Source organism: Elgaria multicarinata, chromosome 6 (assembly GCF_023053635.1).
Source record: "Elgaria multicarinata webbii isolate HBS135686 ecotype San Diego chromosome 6, rElgMul1.1.pri, whole genome shotgun sequence".
Taxonomy (NCBI): Eukaryota; Metazoa; Chordata; class Lepidosauria; order Squamata; family Anguidae; genus Elgaria; species Elgaria multicarinata.
Genome location: NC_086176.1, coordinates 118,369,146 through 118,392,278, shown reverse-complemented (window position 1 = coordinate 118,392,278; position 23,133 = coordinate 118,369,146). Strand labels below are relative to the sequence as shown.

Genomic DNA, 23,133 nt, shown 5'->3' with positions numbered 1-23,133 from the left:
GGAATGTCAGCCGGCGTAGATCATCCTGCAAAGTCTCCTCTTCTGTGGAGCCCTGCCCTCTTTTGCACCTGACCACCCTAAGTGATGAACCACGTGTGTACAAGGTGTCAACAACATCATATTTAAAAGAAAATTTAAAATAAAATAAAACCGGAAGACTTTGGTGGCGGAGGGCAGCCCAAACCAGACTTCCCCAACCTGGTGCCCTCCAGATGTGTTGAACTACCGCTCCCAAGTTCAGTCCAGCACAACTGGAGGGCAAGACTGGTCCAAGCCAGGGAGGTGGTGGGCTCTCCCACACTCGAGGCCTTCAAGAGGCAGCTGGACAACCACCTGTCAGGGATGCTTTAAGGTGGATTCCTTCATTGAGCAGGGGGTTGGACTCGATGGCCTTGTAGGCCCCTTCCAACTCTGTTATTCTATGATTCTATGCTGTACCACTTCCACATATTGCAGGCATTTGTGCAAGGAGCCTCAGGAAATGGAGCACAAACACAGACAGAGCCGAAGGTCAATTGTCTAGGCCAACACTGTGTCCTCCCACAAATATTACCGGCAAGTTGTGGGAGAAACCGGAAGCCTGGATGCACGTGACGATTCTATTTTCCTCCAGCTGATGCATCAGTCTAGGTGGATTGGGCTCTCCACTGCCATCTTTTCTAAAGCAACCGAAAAAGCAAGTTTTTTTTTTTAGCACACATTCATTTTGCACACAGAAGGGCCCAGGTCCAGCCTCCCCCTGGCATCTCCTCCAGTTAAAACGATCTGGCAGCTGGGCTTGAGAAAGGGACCTCTCCGCTCCCCCTGGGACCTTGGAGAGTAACCGCGGACAAGCGAGAGGAACCAGTGGCATAAAGCAGCTTCCTGCATTCAGATGCAATGAACCACAACACGCTTGCAGTACAGTGCAAATAGGGATCAGCAGTGAAAGGGAACATCCCAGTCTGGGAGCTTGAATACCTCCTCCTCTTCTTCTTCTCTTTGTAGGCCTAAGTGGATGCCTTTGGCCCTCCTCCAGCTTCCCAGCAGTATCTCCACCACCCCTCCCAACAGCTCAAGTAGTTTAGCATTCTGTCACTAAATCTCCGCTTCTAAAGACCTGAGCACAACAGCATTCTGCTCCCTCCTCCTTCCTGCCCCATCGCCACTGCGTCCACTAGAAGTTTACATCCATTGGCTTTTGGGAAGCAGTTGCTGCTGCAGCAGCTTAAAGGGAAGACATGGTCCTCCTTCCCTTTCATGCTGCCCGAAGAAGAGCTCTGTGATGCTCAAGAGTTCCATCCCCTTTCAGCCGCAGGAACTAGTTCAAGAACAGGCAACTCTTTGGCAACTTCACATCTCGTTCGCCGGGAAGAAGTGCGCACCCTTCCTCGGATGGGTTCTCGTGTCCCTCTCTCGCGTGGGTCATCAGATGCCTGTTGCTATCTTTGGCATTAAAGCAGGAGGCGGAAATAACTTGTTCTCTTAAAGTTGTATATTTGTCCTTTCACTTCTTTCCTTTTCATTCCTGTTCTTTTGGATGAAAGGAGAGGAAAGCAACTTCCACTTTGCAATTCAACTTGTCCTTTTCAGAGTCTCTCTCTGTCTCTTTCTCCTCCCCCCTCCCTGCCCTTTGTTGGGAGACAATGGAGTTTTTAAAGTGGAGTCCAAGTTGGATGTTCCTCCTTCTCTGGGTGCATGGTGAGTTTGTTTTCTCTGCTTTTATTTTACTCTGAATATGTGCATATAGATTTATTCCTGCTCAATACGATTAAGCATTAATTAAACATTTCCCACTCATGGAAAGGGCTTGCGTTAGTCTCCCCTGGCCAATTTCTGCTTCTTTTGCTTTAATGCTAGGGGGTGCAGGGGTTAGTGTGCAGTTGGACACAAAATGTGCAGTTGGGTAAAAAAAATCTGCAGTGGGAAATCTGATAATGTGCACTTGAAAAAAGTGGTGAAAAATAAGACACGTGTTATGTGTATGTGTTTATTAAGAACTTAACAATAGACAAAGTCAGGGATGGCATGTAACGCAAATTATATAAGGATGCAGGTGAAACAGCCCTTGATGGTGTGACTGATGCTGTTGGGTCCTGTGACAGTGTTGTCTGAATAGACGTGGGGGCAGAGTCAGCCCCCCTTGGGTCTATTGCATGGTCTGGTCCCTCTGGTCAGTGTCTCTGTCCTGTGTACTGTTGCTGGTTAGCATCTTATTCAGATTGGGAGATGGTTTGTAGGCCAGGTTTGTTCTGCCTCCCAAGGCTTGTGAGAGAGAAGTGTCTGTGCTGATGATGGGTTGGAGCTCATTGACATGGTTTCAATTGGGGACTGTAGGTGACAACGGGTGGTGTACTTCTCTTGGTCTATCATCCTTCCTGGGTATCCGTATGGCCCTGTCAATCTGTCTTGTAAGTTTAAGGTGCTTCTAGTGTTGGTGATAACCTGTCCAGTCATGAAATAGAAATATGTGTTTGTCTTGGGTGGGGGGTGGGTGTCTGACAGGGCATTTGGGAGTACTCCTAGACCTATCATTGTCACTGGATGCCCAGGTGGACTCTGTGGCACGGGATACTTGGGGTCAGCTTCGGCTGATCCGCCAGCTACGGCCTTTCCTGGACAGGGACAACCTAGCCACAGTAGTGCATGCGCTGGTAACTTCCCTATTAGACTACTGCAATGCACTCTACGTGGGGCTGCCCTTGAAGACGACGTGGAAGTTGCAGCTAGTGCAAAATGCAGCAGCTAGACTGCTGGCAGGTACATCTTACAGAGACCGCATAGCACCTGTCTTAAAGGAACTGCACTGGCTGCCTATACGCTTCCGGTCGGAATTCGATGTGCTGGTACTGACGTTTAAAGCCCTAAACAGCTTGGGACCTCAATACTTGAGAGAGCGCCTCTCCTCATATATGCCTGCCTGAGACCTCAGATCTGTTGGAGGAGCCCTTCTCCACATCCCACCAATGCAACATATACGCTATGTTGGGACAAGGGAGAGGGCCTTCTCTGTGGTGGCACCCCGACTGTGGAATGCCCTCCCCTTGGAGGCCCGATTGGTGCCAACATGGATTGCATTTTGACGCCAAGTAAAAACGTGGCTTTTTAACAAAGCCTTTAATGGTTAAACTCACTGGCACAATTGTTTTAACTGCTTTAACTGCTTTTACTGCTTTTAAATTATATATTGTTTTAACTTGGATCATGGTTTAATTTATTTTTAACTGTGCACATTTATTGTTTTATACTGTATGTTTTTATCTGTTCGCCGCTCTGAGATCTTAATGATATAGGGCGGGATATAAATGTTTTAAATAAATAAATAAATAAATTTGTGCAGTTGGAAACTTTCCTTTTTAAAAAAAACCCTGCAGTGTAATGCTGATTCTCCTGGCAATGTGAGATATTTTGTACGCACAAGCCCACAGTATTGTAGGATGTCTGAAGCAGATGTTGAACGTCATCTCAGGAAAGTCTGGGGGCTGCAAAGGTTATGCAAGTCGTGAAGATACAAAGGGCACATCCCAAATGACAGATCTAGCGGAGTAGAGCCTACAGAGTGCTGGGAGTTGAACCGGGGACACGAGGCTGTCAATCGGGTCATGCCCAGCCGTGAAACCCTGGTTGGCCTCCGGCAAATCACTTGTTCTCTGTCTAGCTGACCAAACAAGAACGTTGTGAGGATAAAATAGAGTAAACTCCTCTGTATGCAGAACTGAGCTCCTTGGAGGAAGGGCAGGCTAAAATGTCATCAAATAATAAATTAGCACGCGCGAAACAGATCCTTTAGCTCCGTTAATTTGGAGGGAACTGTATTAACCCAATTGCACAAATCGGAGGTCCCTTCCAGGTAGCCATGGGCAGGTGGGGCTCATTACTAGCACTGTTTTAGCACTGTCCTCTGTCCAGCACAGTGTCCTGTAACGTATATTTTATTTATTTATTTATTTATTTAAAACATTTATATCCCGCCCTATATCACTAAGATCTCAAGGCAGCGTACAGATAAAAACATACGGTATAAAACAATAAATATGCACAGCTAAAAACAAATCAAACCATGATCCAAGTTAAAACATATAATTTAAAAGCAATAGAAGCAGTTAAAACAATGTGCCAGTGAATTTAGCCATCAAAGGCTTTGTTTAAAAGCCATGTTTTTACTTGGAGTTGAAATGCAATCAATGCTGGCGCCAATCGGGCCTCCAAGGGGAGGGCATTCCACAGTCGGGGTGCCACCACAGAGAAAGCCCTCTCCCTTGTCCCATCGTAACGTATATGTTGCGTTGGTGGGATGCGGAGAAGGGCTCCTCCAACAGATCTGAGGTCTCGGGCAGGCATATATAAGGAGAGGCGCTCTCTCAAGTATCGAGGTCCCAAGCCGTTTAGAGCTTTAAACGTCAGTACCAGCACCTTGAATTCCAACCGGAAGCGTATAGGGGAGTAGTAGCCTTTTGTCGTAAGAAATGCCATTCTGCTACTTTTTGTTTTTCAAGACAGAGTTGCACATTCCTTCCTAGGTTTGAGAGGGAGAGAAGCACAAGCCCCCAGAGTCTCACATTAAAAAAAGAAAGAAGAAGAAGAAAAAGTCCATGGCGCTAGTCGTGAGGGAGATGGTCAGCTTGGTTGGTACTCTTCACTTTGCTTTCTAACAGCAGTATCAGTTCATCGTAAGAACATAAGAAGAGCGTGCATTATTAGGCCTACTGCCTCCAATACCGAAGCCATCATGACTAGTAGCCATTGATACTATAGTCACCTACACTGGCTCTGTGCTTTCTCCTGGGAACACTGCACAAATTGCAACAGGGACGTGATTCTTTTATTCATTGATTACATGTATTGATGACCCAGAACAAACTGCCCATATTTTAAGATCAGCTTCATATGCTCTAGCCATGCGCCCAGCTGGGAGATTAATTAGGTTGGCAGGTACAAGGGATAGGGGCTTCTCAGCAGTGGCCCCACACTGGTGTAACTATTCTGACTGAAGTGTGTACGGCCACGTCATTGCAGGCCTATAAGCAGACTCTAGAAGAACCATCTGTTGCAAACTCCTTCCACCCAAAAGGATGTTATTGTACTGGTATTTTGATATGGTGCTGCAATGGTTTTAATTTGTTTCACCAGTTTTATGGTTATTTTGCTGCACTGAATTCTGTTACTGGTTGATGGTTTGTTTATTAACAATTATTCATAAAGGCCCTATCTTAAGCCAAAGTCAACACAAAAGCAAAATGGGTTTGAGAGCGCTTGTAAAGTGCAATATTAGGATGGCCCTACCAATAAATAAACTTTCACAAAATTTGATAAAACAACTAATCAATACTACAAAGTATAAAAAGTAATTGCAAAAATGTAATTATATAACAAACCATATAAAATTATACCAAAATGGAAACTGGACAGTCCACAAACATAGTGACCTTACTTGTTTCTAACAATCATATAATAGGCTATACCAATACAGTGTGTTTGTTTAATCATAGAATCATAGAACAGCAGAGTTGGAAGGGGCCTACAAGGCCATCGAGTCCAACCCCCTGCTCAATGCAGGAATCCACCCTAAAGCATCCCTGACAGAGGGTTGTCCAGCTGCCTCTTGAAGGTGGGAGAGCCCACAACCTCCCTAGGTAACTGATTCCATTGTCATACTGCTCTAACAGGAAGTTTTTCCTGATGTCCAGCCAGAATCTGGCTTCCTTTAACTTGAGCCCGTTATTCCTCCACTCTGGGAGGATCGAGAAGAGATCCTGGCCCTCCTCTGTTTGACAACCTTTGAAGTATTTGAAGAGTGCTATCACTTATTTATTGCAATCCCATACCGCCCAATAGCTGAATCTCTCTGATAGTGATAGTGCTGGTTTATTGATATTTTACTGTGAACATTGTTGTTAAATGGAGATTCTTATACGTTGGAAGCCACCTCAATAGAGTTTGACCCTAAAAGCCAGTCTGAAAATATTTTAAATACAATAAAATAAATTACTGCCCCTTTCCTGCAGGAGGTTCAAGGCAGTCTATGTGGCAGCGTTCCCCAAGTTAGTGCCTTCTTCCATATAGTTGGACTATAACTCCCATCATCCCCCCTGCCAGCAGCTGGTATATGGGGGTCCCAGCCAGTCTCCCATCTACGCACCGATCAAACCCAGATTGACTTAGCTTCAGCAGGCCAAGAGGCTTCAAATCATTCCCTGGGACATGGCAGCAGATACAGATGGCACAAACCTATCATAGAATAGTAGAGTTGGAAGGGGCCTAAAAGGCCATTGAGTCCAACCTCCTTCTTAATGCAGGAATCCACCCTAAAGCATCCCTGACAGATCGTTGTCCAGCTGCCTCTTGAATGACTCTAGTGTGGGAGAGCCCACAACCTCCCTAGGTAACTGGTTCCATTGTCGTACTGCTCTAACAGTCAGGAAGTTTTTCCTGATGTCCTGCTGGAATCTGGCTTCCTGTCACTTGAGCCCGTTATTCTGTGTCCTACACTCTGGGAGGATCGAGAAGAGATCCTGGCCCTCCTCTGTGTGACAACCTTTTAAGTATTTGAAGAGTGGTATCATGTCTCCCCTTAATCTTTTCTGGCATTATATTCTGTTATGCACTGTTCCTCCCACTTCCCCCAAGTGGATGGAAGTTCCAGGGCTTAGTTTCTTTTGCTTGATAAAGCATTGGAGACGTAAGGTGTCCTTGTGTAACCTTTATTACAAATATACCAAGCAGAGCCTAGTGGAATATTAACGGATACTCCTACAGCAAGCAGCAAATCCCTGCAGAGAGCTCTTCCTTGCACCTCCAGCTGATTTATGTCCAGCCACCTCCCAGCTCCAAAAACTCTGTCTCTGGGCTTGTCTATACACTCTCTATATACCCCATTGTGGCTGTGCAGTTGTGCTCCATTGTTTATATGACGCAGCTGCCTACGTGCTGCCACGTCATGCCATTTCCCATGAAACTGCACTGTGCCGTTTTACCACGGCTTTTTACATTGCTCCGATGTCACCATGGTTGTTTGTGGTCTGTCCGTGGTGGGTACAGTTTGGATTGAGAGAGTGGGCGTGGCCAGGGGTTAGGGATGGCGCAAGCGTCCACTTGGGTCCAGTTGAGGACAGCGGACTCCCGAGAGCGATCGGGCATGGTTCTTCCTTGGCTTCCGGGATCGTGCCCTTTCCCTCCACTGGATCAGCCTTCCTCAACCTGGGGCGCTCCAGATGAGTTGGACTACAACTCCCAGAATGCCCCAGCCAGCTGGCTGGGGCATTCTGGGAGGTGCAGTCCAACACATCTGGAGCGCCCCAGGTTGAGGAAGGCTGCACTGGATTAATGGTGGCTTCCATTAAAGCAGCAGTGGGGGGCGGGATACACAATTTTCCCAGCTTGGAGAAAATTGTGCATGCCCCCCAATCCCAAAGGGGGCCAATGGGAACGCTGGAAGTAGTAGGACTTTATTGTGCCCTCGGATGGGGGTGGGGGCTTCCAAATGAAGCTTTTATCATACCATCACCCTTCAAGGATTTTTATGGTGGTCCAGATTCTATCGTTCTCCTCTCATAACCCTTCTGTGTTTCTTCCATTTTTTTTCTCTTGCCACTGGAAATCCGTTAAGAAGGAAAAGATGGAAAAGCTGCACAGTGCCTTTGGATTATTCACCTAGGGCCAGGGCCGGTGCTACCATAGAGGCCACTCAGGCGGCCGCCTAGAGCGCCAAGCTAAGAGGGGCGCCGGGCACAGCGCAGCACTCACGTGCGTTGGCTATGAGCCGGCCTGACCCAAGGATTCAGCTGGGCCTGGGCGGGCGAGATGGCGCCCGGCGCCCGCCCAGCCAAAGCAAAGCCAGGAACGCTGGGGTGGGAGTGGGGTGGCTCCACGTTCGGACTTCTGGAATGCGCCCAGAAGAGAGAGAGAGAGAGAGAGAGAGAGAATGTATGGGTGAATGGGGTGCATGGGGTCTTTGAGTGAATGCATGTGTTCATGTGTGTGTTTGTTTGGAGTGAGTGATGCTGAGTGTGTGTGTGCGCACGCGTGTGAGTTGGGGGGATGATTTGGAGGTGATATTCCTATTAAATAATGCATTTTAGACGTCCCTTTCCAATTTGTTTGCTATAATTGGCATGAGGTATTTCTTGCACTTTAAAATAAATTTAGCAGTTTCAAGTTTTGTGCTTCTTATTTTTTCCAGGAAACATATGTTCTTAAAAATCAAAGTTGGCATTTTTTGGTGTGTGGGTGTGTGGGTGGGTGGGTGGGTGTGGGTGTAAGTAGCTCACCTTGCCTAGGGCGCAAAATAGTCTGGCACCGGACCTGCCTAGGGCCCCGAAGCAACTCTCTCGTGAGGCGTAAATAAATGGCAGTGCGTTTTCGAAGCTGAAATGGGGCCACTTTCTCTCTGCCTGCCTTCTTCCATTTTCAGTGGGGGGTTGAGACATCCTCGCCCTCCAGCTTCCTCATTTCCTCCTGTGTCCGTAAACAAAACCCAGGCATAGCATCTAAGGGGCATCTCGAGTTCCCTTTAAGAAAATAAGCCTTTCATCTATTGTGGGCTCTTTTTGCACCGTGGTTCCTGTTTATATTATGGACCTGATGTTTGTTCCTACAGCGATGCCTAGTTAAACGCATAGAGGAGAGGAAATTCCGTAGAGGCCGGTGCGTATTCAGTAGCAAAGGAAGGGCGGACAAACAGCCCTGCGAGGCAGCCCACCGCTGGAAACACAATGGGAGACCATGTGCGTGTGTCCGCACGCCTCTCGCTCGCACCTGGCCCATTGGGTGCCTCACTTGGCACAGCCAGAGCTCCGCTCCCAGGCGGCGAGATTCTACACAGGCCGCTGCGTGTTCCTCGTCATGTGTTCATCTCGTAGATCCTACCGGGACGAGGCAAAATGGAGCAGCTGCCTCAGGGGGGCTGATTAAAGGCTAGAGATGTACAATTTCCCAAAATTTTGAAGCCGTGGGGGGAAAACCAGGTTTTCTTCCATTGGGTTTTTTTTTTGGTGGGTGGGAACGGAAATTTTCAGAAAAAATTAAATAATGCAATATTAGCATTTTTTACAGATTGAAAGTTACTTTGTTACTTCAGGAACATAAAATGTAATTATGTCCAAGTTGGTTTGGCATAAAATTATTACATTTGGTATATTAAAACTATTGTATTCAAACAATTATTACAAATTTAATTTACTTTTTTTTACTTATTTTGGGTAACAAATGGAGCTACAAGCTCCTGAACTGTTAGGAACACCTGAACCGTAAGGAACCTCTTTGGTTCTGCCAGTTTATGAGCAGCAGGCAAAACACAATTTTAAAAAACAACAACTGAAGAAACCACCAACATTAGTAACAAGAAATTTTTTATGTCTCCGCTAGTCCTCCAGTGTCGAGACATAAAGCCCCCATTCCCATAAAAAGAACTGAGAAAAATGGGGGGGGGGACGACCAAGATTCAATGAATATGCATGAAATTTAATCAGACTCATTTTCTGACGTATAGCTATCAGTATTAGTTTCAATCTCTGCTTCCGTGGCAGTCCTGCCCCCTAGAGGCAGAAATGCATCTTCCTCTTGCATTTGAGAGTTGTAGTCTCAGTTTGCAACCTAGGACTTGCTTGTCCTTGGTGCACAGACATTGTAATAATCTGTTACCGTACAGTTTTTAGAAATCATTTGGAGAAGTAAATATCTGAACACCTTGTTTTAAACATTTTATTCATCATGCTAAAATAAAACATCCCGTAATCCGTTTTTTCTTCATTTTTTTCAATTTTTTCAATTTTTTTTTTTGGGGGGGGGGGCGGGGGAAACCAGAAAAGGCTTCAGGAGGAAACGGAAAAAAACAGTTTTCCCCCCCCTAATTTTTCTGGGTTTTTCCCCGGGCCTTCACATCTCTATTAAAGGCATCTGAATGGGAGAGGGACGGATCTGGCCCCTGTGGAAGTTCTCCTGCTCAGGCTCCATTGAACCGTACAGGAGCTGCATAAGAGTGCAGCTGGGTTCTTGAGCACCTCTTGCATCATTCAAAGGGCTCATACAGGAGGACTTCCGGTGGATTGTGCCACACACGTTACTTAGAGTGGGGAGTGCCGTTTTGGTTTCAGGTGAGAGCCAGCCCATGTATTCGGACTTGTGTAGTTGCTTGATGCTAAAAGTAAGCAAAGTAAGTCCTGCAGAATAGGCCAAAATATGCAAATAACCTTCATTCGCAGGAATTTGCCAAGGTTGCAGAATTCAACTTTTCCAGGTCCAATGGCACCTAGAATCGCACCTAGAAAAGCTGAATTCTACAACCTTGGCAGATTCCTGCGAATGAACATTTCGCATATCGTTGTCTATTCTGCCTCCAGATCAGGGATTTTTGAAATGTGTGTTAACAATGCGTCCTTTGCCCCTGCACACAAGCCCCCTGCAGGACAGTGATCTGAGATTCCGCCCCCACCCCCACCCCCAGGTCTCCAGGTGAAACCTCAGCAGCTGTAAAGGGAACATTAATGCTCCTCTCTGTCAAATCCCTGACTCCTATCCCATCCCATCAGGCAAAAGCACTAGTGCCAATGGCCATGTTGGCTGGGGATGATGGAAGTTGTAGTCCAACAGCCATGCTGGCTGGGGATAATGGTAGCTGTAGGCAAACACATCTGGAGGGTACCAGGTTAGGGAGGAAGGCACCCTGCGTGAAATCCCCAGTCATAGTAATCAGATGCCCAAAGGCAGGCAGAAGGTCGTTCTAGACCTACTGGTCCATCGCTGGATGGTTTCCAGTTGGCCGGCAAGGGAATCTGACTTCCAACTGTTTAGCAACAGCAACAGCAAGAAGCTGCCCTCCCTCCAAAATTTAGGATGTTACAATCTTTATCTGTTGTAACTAGGGTGACCATATGGAAAAGTGGACAGGGCTCCTGTATCTTTAACAGTTGCATAGAAAAGGGGATTTCAGCAGGGGTCATTTGTATGCATGCAGCACCTGGTGAAATTCCCTCTTCATCACAACAGTTAAAGCTGTAGGAGCCCTGCCCTCTTGGCCTGATACAAAAGAGGGCAGGGCTTGTGCAGATTTAACTGTTGTGATGAAGAGTGTTAGAAACACGATTTGAAATGAAAATGTTTGGACAAAGTGGTGAAAGTTTAAACACTCTGTTTTATTGAGCAACCTTGCAAGTTTGGGTGTCTAGGCAGGTAGGCACACCTACCAGTTAGAGCAAAACCATTTTATCCCTTAGCCCGGCCGAAGTGGTCCCTCCCCGGTCTCTTCATTGGTCAGAGACTCAAGGGGTTACAGCCTATCCCGGTACACCTGTTGGTCCCGCCTCTGTTTACCTCCTTGCTTCCCTCATTTGATATTCCACCCACTCTTATTTACTTATGTCCATATTTGGTTTTGATTCTTCTGGGCATACCTTCTTAATCACTTTTTAATCATCTCCTCCCCTATCATCTAACCACAAGGTCATGAGTTCAGAAACAACAGATGTGTTATCAACTACTGTTTTCGGTTTTACCACCAGTCCTAACCACAAGTTCTGTGTTATTCTCTTTTACTTCAACTGAACAGTCTAACGGCTCTTGCACCTGTTGGGTTGTTTTCCTGTTTTTCTTATAATGCTTCAGTTGTAACATTGCTTTTAGCTGACCCTTTTCAGAAGCCCTTATAATAATATTTTAATAATGCGTTAGCCATTATATTTTCTCCTTATGTTAAACATTGTAAAATGAAAAAGTAACATATTTATCTATTTCTAACAAGAGGGAATTCCACCAGGTGCTGCATGCAAAACAATGACACCTGCTGGAATTCCCTTTTCTATTCAGCTATTAAAGATACAGGAGTCCTGTCCTCCTTTCCAGAAGGTCACCCTATTGTAACTCACATGTAGATTTGAATAGGCAGGCCAGCCATCACAGTGTACGGCTCACGGAGCACAGAGAATAATTGACTTGGACCCCCTGAGCCGCCATTTTGCATCTGGCTCTGCTCCTCACTGACTATCTTGCCCCTGGCTTCCACTGGTGGACCTTGGGGTTCTAGTAAAAAAAACAAAGCAGATCTCTCAAGCCTGAAGTCCTCCCATGCCTGGGATAGCTGAACTCACAATTATGCACGTAAATGTGATACCTGTTGCGCTTTGTTCCCTACAGCATTGGAAGGGGACGGCTTCCTCATCCAAAATGTCCGTCTGGCAAAGTGCATCCATGCCACCTCCCACGAAGTTGAAAAGATCAGCCTGGCCGACTGCAAGCCAGAGTCCCCACAGTACCAGTGGGCTTGGGACGCGGCCACCCGGGCCATCGTCAACCAGAAAACTGGGCGGTGCCTGACGGTCTCCGCACCGCAAGAATTTGCACCGGCTCAGCTGGAGGCCTGTGGAGACCAAGTGGGGCAGACCTGGGTGTGCAGCAAGAAGGGCCACCTCACGTTGCAAGGTCTGGGGCTGCACCTCAGCACCAAGCCTGAAGGGCACAAGGCCTTCCTGTCCCTGGAGAAGAACAAGTTCAGCAGGTGGAAGACAGAGACGGAGGAAATTGTCTGTGCTGTAGATGCGGCAGTGGCTCCTGGACCCAGCGGCCCGCTGGAGGAATCCATAGGCACCCTGGAGTGGGCCCGCCAAAGTAAGGCAAGATGGATGGACCCACAGAAAACCACTTGATCCGTTACTGAGCTCTCATCCTTGACAGCTGTACACAACTGGCTTGTGTTCCTTGCTCACGTCGTGTGCTATCTCCAGTATTCAAGGCAGGAAGCCTGTGTGCACCAGTTGCTGGGGAACATGGGTGGGAGGGTCCCGTTGCACCATGTCTTGCTTGTCCATCCCCGGCCAATGGCTGGTTGGCCACTGTGTGAACAGAGTGCTGGACTAGATGGACCCTTGGTCTGATCCAGCAGGGCTCTTCTTATGTTCTTACCTGCATTTTTGGGTGCAGGTATTCGTGCTGCTGGTTAACCACAGCAATGGATCACACTGCCCTTTAATGAGCCAGACCACTGGTCCAACTAGCCCAGTAATGCCAACTAGGAACTGACAGCAGCTCTACAGGATCTCAGGACACAGAGGGTTTTTTTCTCAAGTTTTCCACCCAAGATCCTTTTAAGAGGATCTCAGACAAAGAGTGGTCTTCCTGACCCCCAGATCTTTTTAATTTGTAAACCTTTTTAAAAAATAAAACTTGGACAGATTTATTTATTTATTTATTTATTACGTTTTTATACCGCCCAATAGCCAAAGCTCTCTGGGTGGTTCACAAAAATTAAAACCATAAAAAAACAACCAACAGGTTAAAAGCACAAATACAAAATACAGTATGAAAAACACAACCAGGATAAAAACCATGCAGCAAAATTAATATAAAATTAAGACACAGAGTTAAAACAGTAAAATTTAAATTTAAGTTAAAATTACCGTATTTCTTCGATTGTAAGATGCCATCGATTGTAAGACGCACACTAATTTCAGTACCACCAACAGAAAAAAAGCTTTGATTCTAAGAATAATAATTGCACCCGCGATTCTAAGACGCACCCCATTTTTAGAGATGTTTATATGGGGAAAAAAGTGCGTCTTAGAATCGAAGAAATACAGTAAGTGTTAAAATATTGAGAGAATAAAAAGGTCTTCAACTGGCGACGAAAGGAGTACAGTGTATGCGCCAGGCGGACCTCTCTGGGGAGCTCATTCCACAACCGGGGTGCCACAGCGGAGAAAGCCCTCCTCCTAGTAGCCACCTGCCTCACTTCCTTTGGCAGGGGCTCACGGAGAAGGGCCCCTGTAGATGATCTTAAGGTCCGGGTAGGTACATATGGGAGGAGGCGTTCCTTCAGATAACCTGGCCCCAAACCGTTTAGGGCTTTAAATGTCAATACCAGCACTTTGAATCGGGCCCGGACCTGGACTGGCAGCCAATGAAGCTGGAAAAGGACCGCCATGATGTGGTGTCGTCGGCCAGTCCCTGTTAGTAAACGTGCTGCCCTGTTTTGTACCAGCTGAAGCTTCCGGACCGTTTCCAAAGGCAGCCCCACGTATAATGCATTGCAGTAATCCAAGCGAGAGGTTATCAGAGCATGGATCACTGTAGCGAGGCTATCTCTGTCCAGATAAGGGCGCAGCTGGTATATCAGCCTGAGCTGGTAAAAGGTGCTCTTTGCCACTGAGTTCACCTGTGCCTCAAGTGACAGTTCTGGATCCAAGAGCACCTCCAAACTACGGACCCGATCCTTTAGGGGGAGTGCAACCCCGTCCAGGACAGGGCAAACATCACCTCGCCGGTCAGATGAACCACCCGCAGATCCAAATAACTGCTAGATTTCATATTTTCACAATATTGGGGGAACAGCCAGCCTTACGAGAAGGATCCAAATGGTGTCCCACTGCTGGCGCTATTTACGTTGCACTAGTGTTAACCAGGCGACTGCCGATACGGGGGCCGGTTGCCCCTGCGATGAGCAAAACCCTGGACCTTTGCTGCTTCAGGGTGGTGGTGGTTAATCCCAACGCTACAGCAAAAGCACGGGGTTTCCGGCAGCCGTGCCCACCCTCTGCCCAGGAAGACGGCGACCAATCGGGCCTCCGGCGTGACTCCAGGTGAGGATAGACGGTGGTTGCGAACTCTGCAACTTCAGAGAACTCTGGGCAGTTCTCTGTGAACCGCCCAGAGAGCTTCGGCTATTGGGCGGTATAAAAATGTAATAAATAAATAAATAAATAAATAAATACTTACCCCATTCCAGAGAATTTTTTTCTCCACAGCTTCCCAGGAAAGCCCCAAGGTAGCTGCTGCCTCATAGAATTGACACAGTGCCAACACACACACACACACACACACACAGGGCTTTCCTTGTGTATTATTATTATTATTATTATTATTATTATTATTATTATTATTATTATTATTATTCCCGCCTTTTGCCCAATACTGGAACTCAAGGCGGCCTTACAAAATTTAAAACATATACATTTTCAAACCTATGAAAAGAAATATGCAGAAGTTAAAAATATATTACAATATTAGAACATTAAACATTTAAAATACATGACAATTTTAAAAGTCCTTAGCCTAGACGGAGGCCCAGATTATTCGCCAAAGGCATGCTGGGGGAAAAAAGGAGTTTTTGCCTGCTTCAGAAAGCCCATCAACGAGGGAGCCAGTCTAGCTTCCCCAGGAAGAGAGTTCCAGAGCACTGGAGCAGCCACCGAGAAGGCCCTGTCCCATGTTCCCACCAGGCGTGCCTGTGAAGATGGTGGGACTGAAAGAAGGGCTTCCCCAGAAGGGCTCAAGTTACAGGAAGCCAGATTCCGGCTGGACATCAGGAAAAACTTCCTGACTGTTAGAACAGTACGACAATGGAACCAGTTACCTAGGGAGGTGGTGGGCTCTCCCACGCTAGAGGCATTCAAGAGGCAGCTGGACAACCATCTGTCAGGGCTGCTTTTGGGTGGGACTCGATGGCCTTGTAGGCCCCTTCCAACTCTATTATGCTATGATTCTATGATTCTAAGATCTCAAAGCACGGGCAGGCTCATAAGGGAGAATACAGTCTTTCAGACAACCTGGACTGAAGCCATATAGGCAGCCCCCAGCTCTTGTTCAACATTATTGATGCTGGGCAAGCCTTCGTTTCCTCTAGTGCAACATCAGTAGCGCTTGTGTTGAGACTCCATTGGGTCCTTCCCATTTTCTTTCCCCAGTAGCCTTTGACACATCCCAAAATCGTTTTGCACATCCAGAGACTAGTCCAGCAAGTCCGCCTTAGTGTAGCCTACTTTCCCTTTCCCACTGCCCCCGCAGGTAGCTTTAACATCCTACCTGGAGAAGTGCTCTGTGAAGCTTGCTATCTATTTCGTGACATTTTAATTGGTCCTAATAAAGGAAGAAGGGCCGACCAAGGGCAAGATGGATGGATGATATTCTGGAGGTGACAGACTTGACCTTGGGGGAGCTGGGGGTGGCGACAGCCGACAGAAAGTGTAGAATGAGAAGACAGGATACCCTGGAGAAGAGGCTGATGCTAGGGAAAGTGGAAGGCAAAAGGAAGAGGGGCCGACCAAGGGCAAGATGGAGGGATGATATTCTGGAGGTGACAGACTTGACCTTGGGGGAGCTGGGGGTGGCAACGGCCGACAGAAAGCTCTGGTGTGGGTTGGTCCATGAAGTCACGAAGAGTCGGAAGCGACTGAACGAATAAACAACAACAATAAAAGCATAACCCGGCTGCAATTTCTTGGGATTTTCCCCCCCTCTGATGGACCAACACAACTATTGTGTTAATCTTATGTAAACTGCCCAGAGAGCTTCAGCTATTACTTAATTAATTAACAACAACTATCACTACCTTTCATACACTGAAGAAATGATCAGAACTAACCTTTGGTATTCCCCACCCACCAGGTAAAACTGTGGCTTCAACAGAAATTCACACCCTCTCTGTGGCCTCTGCAACCACATTTCCAGCCAACGTTCTGGAAAATGAACCTAACCTCACCAGCACTCTTCCAGAGAATGGAGATGTACGTTTGAAAGTAGATCAAGGTGAGTACCACAAACAGGACCAGGACCAAAGTACAGGAGCATAGGAGAGCCCTAGAGGAGAAGATCCCTGGACCAAGTAGTCTAGCACCCTGGTCACCCTGGTCTTGCATCCTGGGGTCAGCCAAATTCCTCTGGGAAAAGTGCTGAACAAGGTGTGAAAGCAGCAGTCCTTCTAGGCCGTTAGCTCCACATCACCTGGCATTCAGAGGTCTGATAAAGCTGGAAGTTCCCTTTGGCTTTCACGGCTCATAACAACAGACCTAGTAAGTTCTTCTATGGATTTGTGTAGTTACACTTTAAAGCCACCTCAGCCAGTGACCACCATTGAGATAGACACTTTAAAATGTGCGCTTACACCTTCTTTAAAAAAAAAGGGGGAAAAAAGGAAAAGGAGAAGCATTCCAGTTGCAGAATTCGCCAAAAGCAAAAATTACTTTCCTTTCTCAGCCAACTCTGTGTTCCTCTCTACCCCATCCCCCGAGTGCTGAACCCTGAGACGCTGCCGCCTTCTATGTACCACTAATGCTTATTTAGGGCCCAGGTTTGGGCTGTGGGTTCCCCATCCCTGATCTAGGGCCAGTGCCCTGCGTGTGGGGATGGATAGGACATAGAAGTGACATCAAGGGTCTTGCTAGACCTACCTGAAAATCGGTGCTTCAGGCGCGTCAAGGCCGCGCTACAATTAGCACGGGCTGTCGCACCTATCTACACGTCAGATGCAACGAAGCCCTGTCGCGTCCACCATTTTGTTGTTGTTGTTGTTAAAGGCGCCGGTGTGCGCAGGAGCGCACCACCGGAAAGGTAAGGTGTTAAAAAAAAAAAGGGTTCCCCCCGTCCCCATCCCCTGATTCCCCCCCCCACGACCTCCCCTGGCCTGCGATCCCCCCCTGTCCCCACCTCCTGTGTCCTGCCGCCACCGCACCGCCGATGTCCCCAGCCGCTCTGTCCCGCTGCCACCGCCACTGTCCCCAGCCGGCGTTTCCTGTTGTTGCCATGTCCGGCCTGTGATGCCTGCTGTCGCCATGTCCTGCAGCCCGGACATGGCGACAACAGGAAACGCCGGCTGGGGACAGTGGCGGCGGCGGCAGCAGAACACAGGAGGTGGGGACGGGAGGGTGAGACATGGACATGGGGACAGGGGGGTATTGGAGGCCAGGGGATGTTGTGGGGGGGAATTGGGGGAAGGGGACAGGAGTGCTGTGGCCCGTCCACCGCTTTTTCCAGCTACTCGCACGTAAGTGCAGTAGCCGGGAAAAGCGGTGGAACGGTCCACACGCCTGCGGTCCCGGCCTCAGCCTGACCTGAGGCCGGGACTGCAGGAAAAACCGGGCTAAATGGGGTTTCATTTACTCCACACCCAGGGAGGTTTCACCCCTGCCTGACCCTGGGATCCCCTGTGCATCATCTGGATGCACAGGGGTGAGCTCGGGGCGAGCACCGGGCTAAACCTCCACCACTGACACTCAAGTGAGAAGTACCCAAATTATGCCCCTTCAAGCATCGTCATTGCAAGGGATCTTGAGATGCATTCCTCTAATCAGGCCGTATGGCTGCTTTGGAACGGACAAACATCCTGTCTCATTCTCCCTTTTTTTCCCCTCCCTGCCAGAAAGGCATACTCATCATAAAAAGCACCAGAGGAAGGCTGCGGGTTCCCGACATCCAGGTATGATGGAAACCCAAAGGAATATTGAATAAAAATCCAGTTATAAAAAAACAACTTCTGGAATTCACAGACACAAAATGTGGTGGTGAACATTGGCTTAGATTGCTTTAAAAATGGTTGTGACGCCCATCTGGCTGTGACATCTGTCACCCCATTGATCGGCTGGGTTGATTTGGATGATCAGGCTTTAAAAAAGGATTAAACAAATACGAAACATGGAGCTTAATGGAACCCCCCTGTTCAGAAGCAGTGTACCTTGGTTCCGTTTCCAACAGTAGCCAGGGAGATGGCTCTGGGCACTCATCAAGCAGGACATGAAGATAATGGCCATTTCCTTTGATTTGTTCCCAGTATCTCGCAAGGAGAGGTTCAATACCTGGAGACAGAGCTCTCCTGATCCTCCTTGTTCATGAATTTGTCTAATCCTTTTCAAAGCCATTTAACCTAGCAGCTGTGGCATCTTGTGATGGCGAATTCCACAAGCTAAACATGCACTGTGAATAAGTCCTTTTTGTCTATCCAGATGAGATAAAAATACAGCAACATAGAATCATAGAATAGTAGAGTTGGAAGGGGCCTACAAGGCCATGGAGTCCAACCCCCTGCTCAATGCAGGAATCCACCCTAAAGCATCCCTGACAGGTGGTTGTCCAGCTGCCTCTTGAACACAGGAAGGTGCTGTATACCAGGCAGGCTTTCTGCCCATCTAGCCTGGTTTTATGCACTCTGACTGGTAGCAGATCTACAGGGCTCATGCTGTGGGGGTCTTTTCGAGCCTGGGAACCTGAGGGCCTTCTAAGAGATTGTCCCCACCCTCAGAGCCTTTTAATTTGAGAACCTCTGAGTTGCACTTCAAACCTTTGAAATGTAAAACCTAGACATATCTGCATAACGGCTAGATTTGATATTTCCAAAATATGGGGAAACAGCCTTCGTGTGGAATTGTGGGAAGGATCCAGTGGTGTCCATCCGCTAGGGTTCTTGATGTTGCCCTACCAGAAACCAGTGCTTGCATGACGTCAACAGCAGGGAAACGTCTTCCCTGACTCCTGCTAGCTACCTGATCCTTCGAAGTGGGGGGGGGATCAAAGAGTTGGAAGGTGCCTACAAGGCCATCGAGTCCAACCCCCTGCTCAATGCAGGAATCCACCCTAAAGCATCCCTGACAGATGGTTGTGCAGCTGCCTCTTGAATGGTGGAGGCTGATAGGAAACAAGCGATGAAATGTTCGGTGCAACTCCCTTTTCAGGTACCAGCTGGAAAACAGTCATGCTTGTCCTGTGCCCGCTGGCGTTCATACTGGGCGTGATCATACTCATGCTCAACATCCATTACAACAGGTAAGCTGGCGGGGGCGAGCGGAGCAGTCATGGGGTGGTCTCTTTGCTTGCCATCATCCCTGTTTTATCCCACAGACTTTTCCATCCCATCACCCAGCTTTCACCTCTCTTTATGTCATCCTGTCCCTTTTCTCTCCTGCGAGGCAGGAAGACCCCCACTTCAAATAAGGACATAAGAAGAGCCATGCAGGATCAGAAGCAATGCACTCTCTGTCTCTCAGCCTCAGTCTACGACACGGAGGGTCATAACACTGACCTGCCTCGCAGGGCTGTTGTAAAGATTACAAAAGGATTAGGAACATGGGAGTCTGCCTTATATGGAGACAAGACCGTTGGTCCATCCAAGCTCAGTGTGGTCGACACTGACAGGCAGCAGCAGCAGCAGATCTCTGAGGTTTCAGGCATTTTTTTCCTAGCCTTACTGGAGATGCCTCTGGGGATCAAACCCAGGGCCTTCTGCATGCCAGGCAGGGGCTCTTCCACGGAGGCGTGGCTCCTGATTCATGCACATTAAGTGCTTGAGCACAGTTTAACTGCCACATCAGTGTTCTTAGGACACAATAGTAGGCAAATTTAGACAGAAACAAATCACACAGCCTACATTTCCTTTGAATCATAGAATCACAGAATACTAGAGTTGGAAGGGGCCTACAAGGCCATCAAGTCCAACCCCCTGCTCAATGCAGGAATCCACCCTAAAGCATCCCTGACAGAGGGTTGTCCAGCTGCCTCTTGAAGGCCTCTAGTGTGGGAGAGCCCACCACCTCCCTAGGTAACTGATTCCATTGTCGTACTGCTCTAACAGGAAGGATTTTTTTCCTGATAGAATCATAGAATAGCAGAGTTGGAAGGGGCCTACAAGGCCATCGAGTCCAACCCCCTGCTCAATGCAGGAATCCACCCTAAAGTAGGGTGACCATATTTGGGAAACCAAAAAAGAGGACACCTAGTGTGTGTGTGTGGGGGGAAGCAGCTTTCTGAGTCCTGCAGAAAGTATGTTATTCCCCCGCCACCTTACAGAACTCGATTGGAGTGGAGGAGGGGAAAGGATTTCATTCTGCACCACCACCATCCACTCCAATTGGGGCCTTTTCTATAAAGTCCATGAATGACCCACTTTCCCCTTTAAGACCTCAATTGGAGCTCGGGGTGGGGGAATGATGTGCCTCAAGAAAGCATGTCATTCCCTCCTGCCATGCTAATGGCAGCCTTAAAGGGGAAGGTGTGTCATTCCAGGACATTATTGAAAATTATAGAAAATCCCCCCTGACACCATGGAAAGAACAAAAACCAGGACAAATCCGGGGAAATCCTGACAGTTGGTCACCCTACCCTAAAGCATCCCTGACAGATGGGTGTCCAGCTGCCTCTTGAATGCCTCTAGTGTGGGAGAGTCCACAACCTCCCTAGGTAACTGATTCCATTGTCATGCTGCTCTAACAGTCAGGAAGTTTTTCCTGATGTCCAGCTGGAATCTGGACATCAGGAAATGATCTCTGGATTGTTTTTGTTTTCCCCTTCAGAGTGGATTCCGCTGGCAAAGGAATCTCTCTGTCTAGCTAAAACTTAGGCTACAGTCCTATACACACTGAACCAGGGACTAAGTACCTGAACGCATTAAGACTTACTTCTGAGTAGACCCATATAGTATTACACTGTGAATAAGTAAGCCTCAAATTCTTTCCCTCTAATTTTCTTTCTGCTCTAACATAATAAGCTCATGCAAAGTACATCTGCTAATTAATTAGGCAATTACATGGCATAAATCTAAGGAAAAACAATAGTTCTAAAGAAGAAAAACATATTTTCTGTTTTAGGGTGCAGTCCTATGCATGTTTAGACAGGAAAAAGGCTGTTCTTATTACTATGATTATTCTCTTATTTCTGCTTGGTGAACTCCTTCCCCCCCCCTTCATACGTTTTAATGTGATTTTAGATTGTAAGCCTCTAGGCAGGGTATCACTGTTTTATTTGTATACTTTGTACAGCACCAAGTACATTGTTGGTGCTAAATAAATAAATAAATAATAATAATATAAGTGCTACAGTTCCCAGCATGGCTGGCTGAGGAATTGTACAACTTTTTTTTGTCTAAACATGCACAAGATTGCGCCCTTAAAGATGTTACAGCAAGTGTCTTTTTAATTTCAAATCTTTGTATTCTGACCTTCATCAAAATAGATTCTAGGGTAATTTACATCAACAGAAGATGTAAAGCAAGGTCTCTCGCTCTCTCGCCCAGGAGGAAATGCAGCTATTCATTCGCCACTTGACATCTGCAGTTTTTAATAAGTACTTGCATTAAAAAAAATTTTTAAATCTGCTGCCCTTAACCCTCCGAACATGAAAGCTTTCCTTTAGAAATGTTCGTGTTGTCAGCTCATCTTGCAAGTATCCTGAAAACGTGTTTTTCCTGACCCTAGGAAGAAGAAGATGCTGTCCGCTTTGAAGAGACGCCAGGTGCGCCAGGAACAGCAGCTGCCCTTACCTGGGACAGCCAGCCACAGTGCCAAGACGCCGATTATCCCAGCGTCCCCATCTCCTTCGCTGAAGCACGGTGAGATCTTGATCGAATGGAAGGATGGAACCATCACCCCGCTCTTCGACAGCACGAACGATCAGATGTGCTAAACGTCTGTTGCTTTCAAGCCCCCCCCTTTTTTTATTGCACTCTTGAGTATACGGCACTTCTGCAGAGCCTTCTTCGTTAGAATAACAGCCTTGATAAGGAAACCAGGAGGCATTTGTTTTATAATCACATTTATATTGCACCATTTCAGTGGCATACACAGAATCTGAATGTGTCTAAGATATACAAATGGATGCCCAGATTTTGTCAGTGCCTTGGCAATAGCCTGCACCAAGTAATTAAAGTCTAGGTTCGTGCTTGCCATTCTGAAATGGCATAGTCCTCACGTGGGGACTGTACCAGCTCAGTGGGGGATACGTCTGCCTGGAATCAACTCCATATTTGGCAAAAAGTGAATTTGTACGCCATTTGGCACATTGACAATCTTCACCTGGGGGGTAATGTGAGGTAGCACCACCCACTGAGATGGTACAGTGCTCCACTAGCGCCGTAGCACTATGAATTGGCTGTAGAATGAACCACCAGGTGCCTTAATGGGGCTTAATACCTGGAGCCATAGTTCAGGTCCTTGGGTTTATCTCACTACAGGGTTTGTAATCTACCGAGACAAAAAAGTGGGACACTCATATGTTATTCATCTGTGGGCCTGAACGCTGAGATTAACAATGGAGAACCAGCTTTTTGTGCATGGTCACCTGGGGTTAATCTTTACTCACCCCAAGCGAGTGGCTTACCTACAACCCCGAGCTGAAAAGCAGCAAAGGACCACTGGAATACTATATGGCTACCCATCTAACTTTTCACTCTGCTAACACAGCCCTTTTTGGGAAGCTAACAGTTGCTATAATCATGAATGCGACCTACTACTTAACCTCACCAAGAACCGCTTGGCGGTGTTTTGTACGATGCAGGAACATGGCTCCTTGCCTGGGAGGCTGGGTCACCCTATAGATCAGCCTTTCTCAACCTGGGACGCTCCAGATGTGTTGGACTACAACTCCCAGAATGCCCCAGCCAGCTGGCTGGGGCATTCTGGGAGATGCAGTCCA

General features: G+C 47.4%; 1 protein-coding gene across 2 annotated transcripts; it reads left to right on the top strand.

Moving 5' to 3' along the window:
• The first annotated feature begins 1,087 nt into the window (after positions 1 to 1,087).
• LOC134400387 (uncharacterized) lies at positions 1,088 to 23,016 on the top strand. Of its 2 annotated transcripts, XM_063128718.1 has the most exons (6): positions 1,088 to 1,680; positions 12,106 to 12,576; positions 16,348 to 16,488; positions 18,098 to 18,154; positions 19,404 to 19,494; positions 21,918 to 23,016. In XM_063128718.1, the coding sequence occupies exons 1-6, from the start codon at positions 1,626 to 1,628 to the stop codon at positions 22,123 to 22,125; spliced, it is 1,023 nt and encodes a 340-aa protein (XP_062984788.1). In that variant the 5' UTR covers positions 1,088 to 1,625; the 3' UTR covers positions 22,126 to 23,016. The 2 variants fall into 2 exon arrangements, with proteins under 2 accessions (XP_062984788.1, XP_062984789.1); XM_063128719.1 differs by lacking the exon at positions 18,098 to 18,154.
• The last annotated feature ends 117 nt before the right edge of the window (positions 23,017 to 23,133 follow it).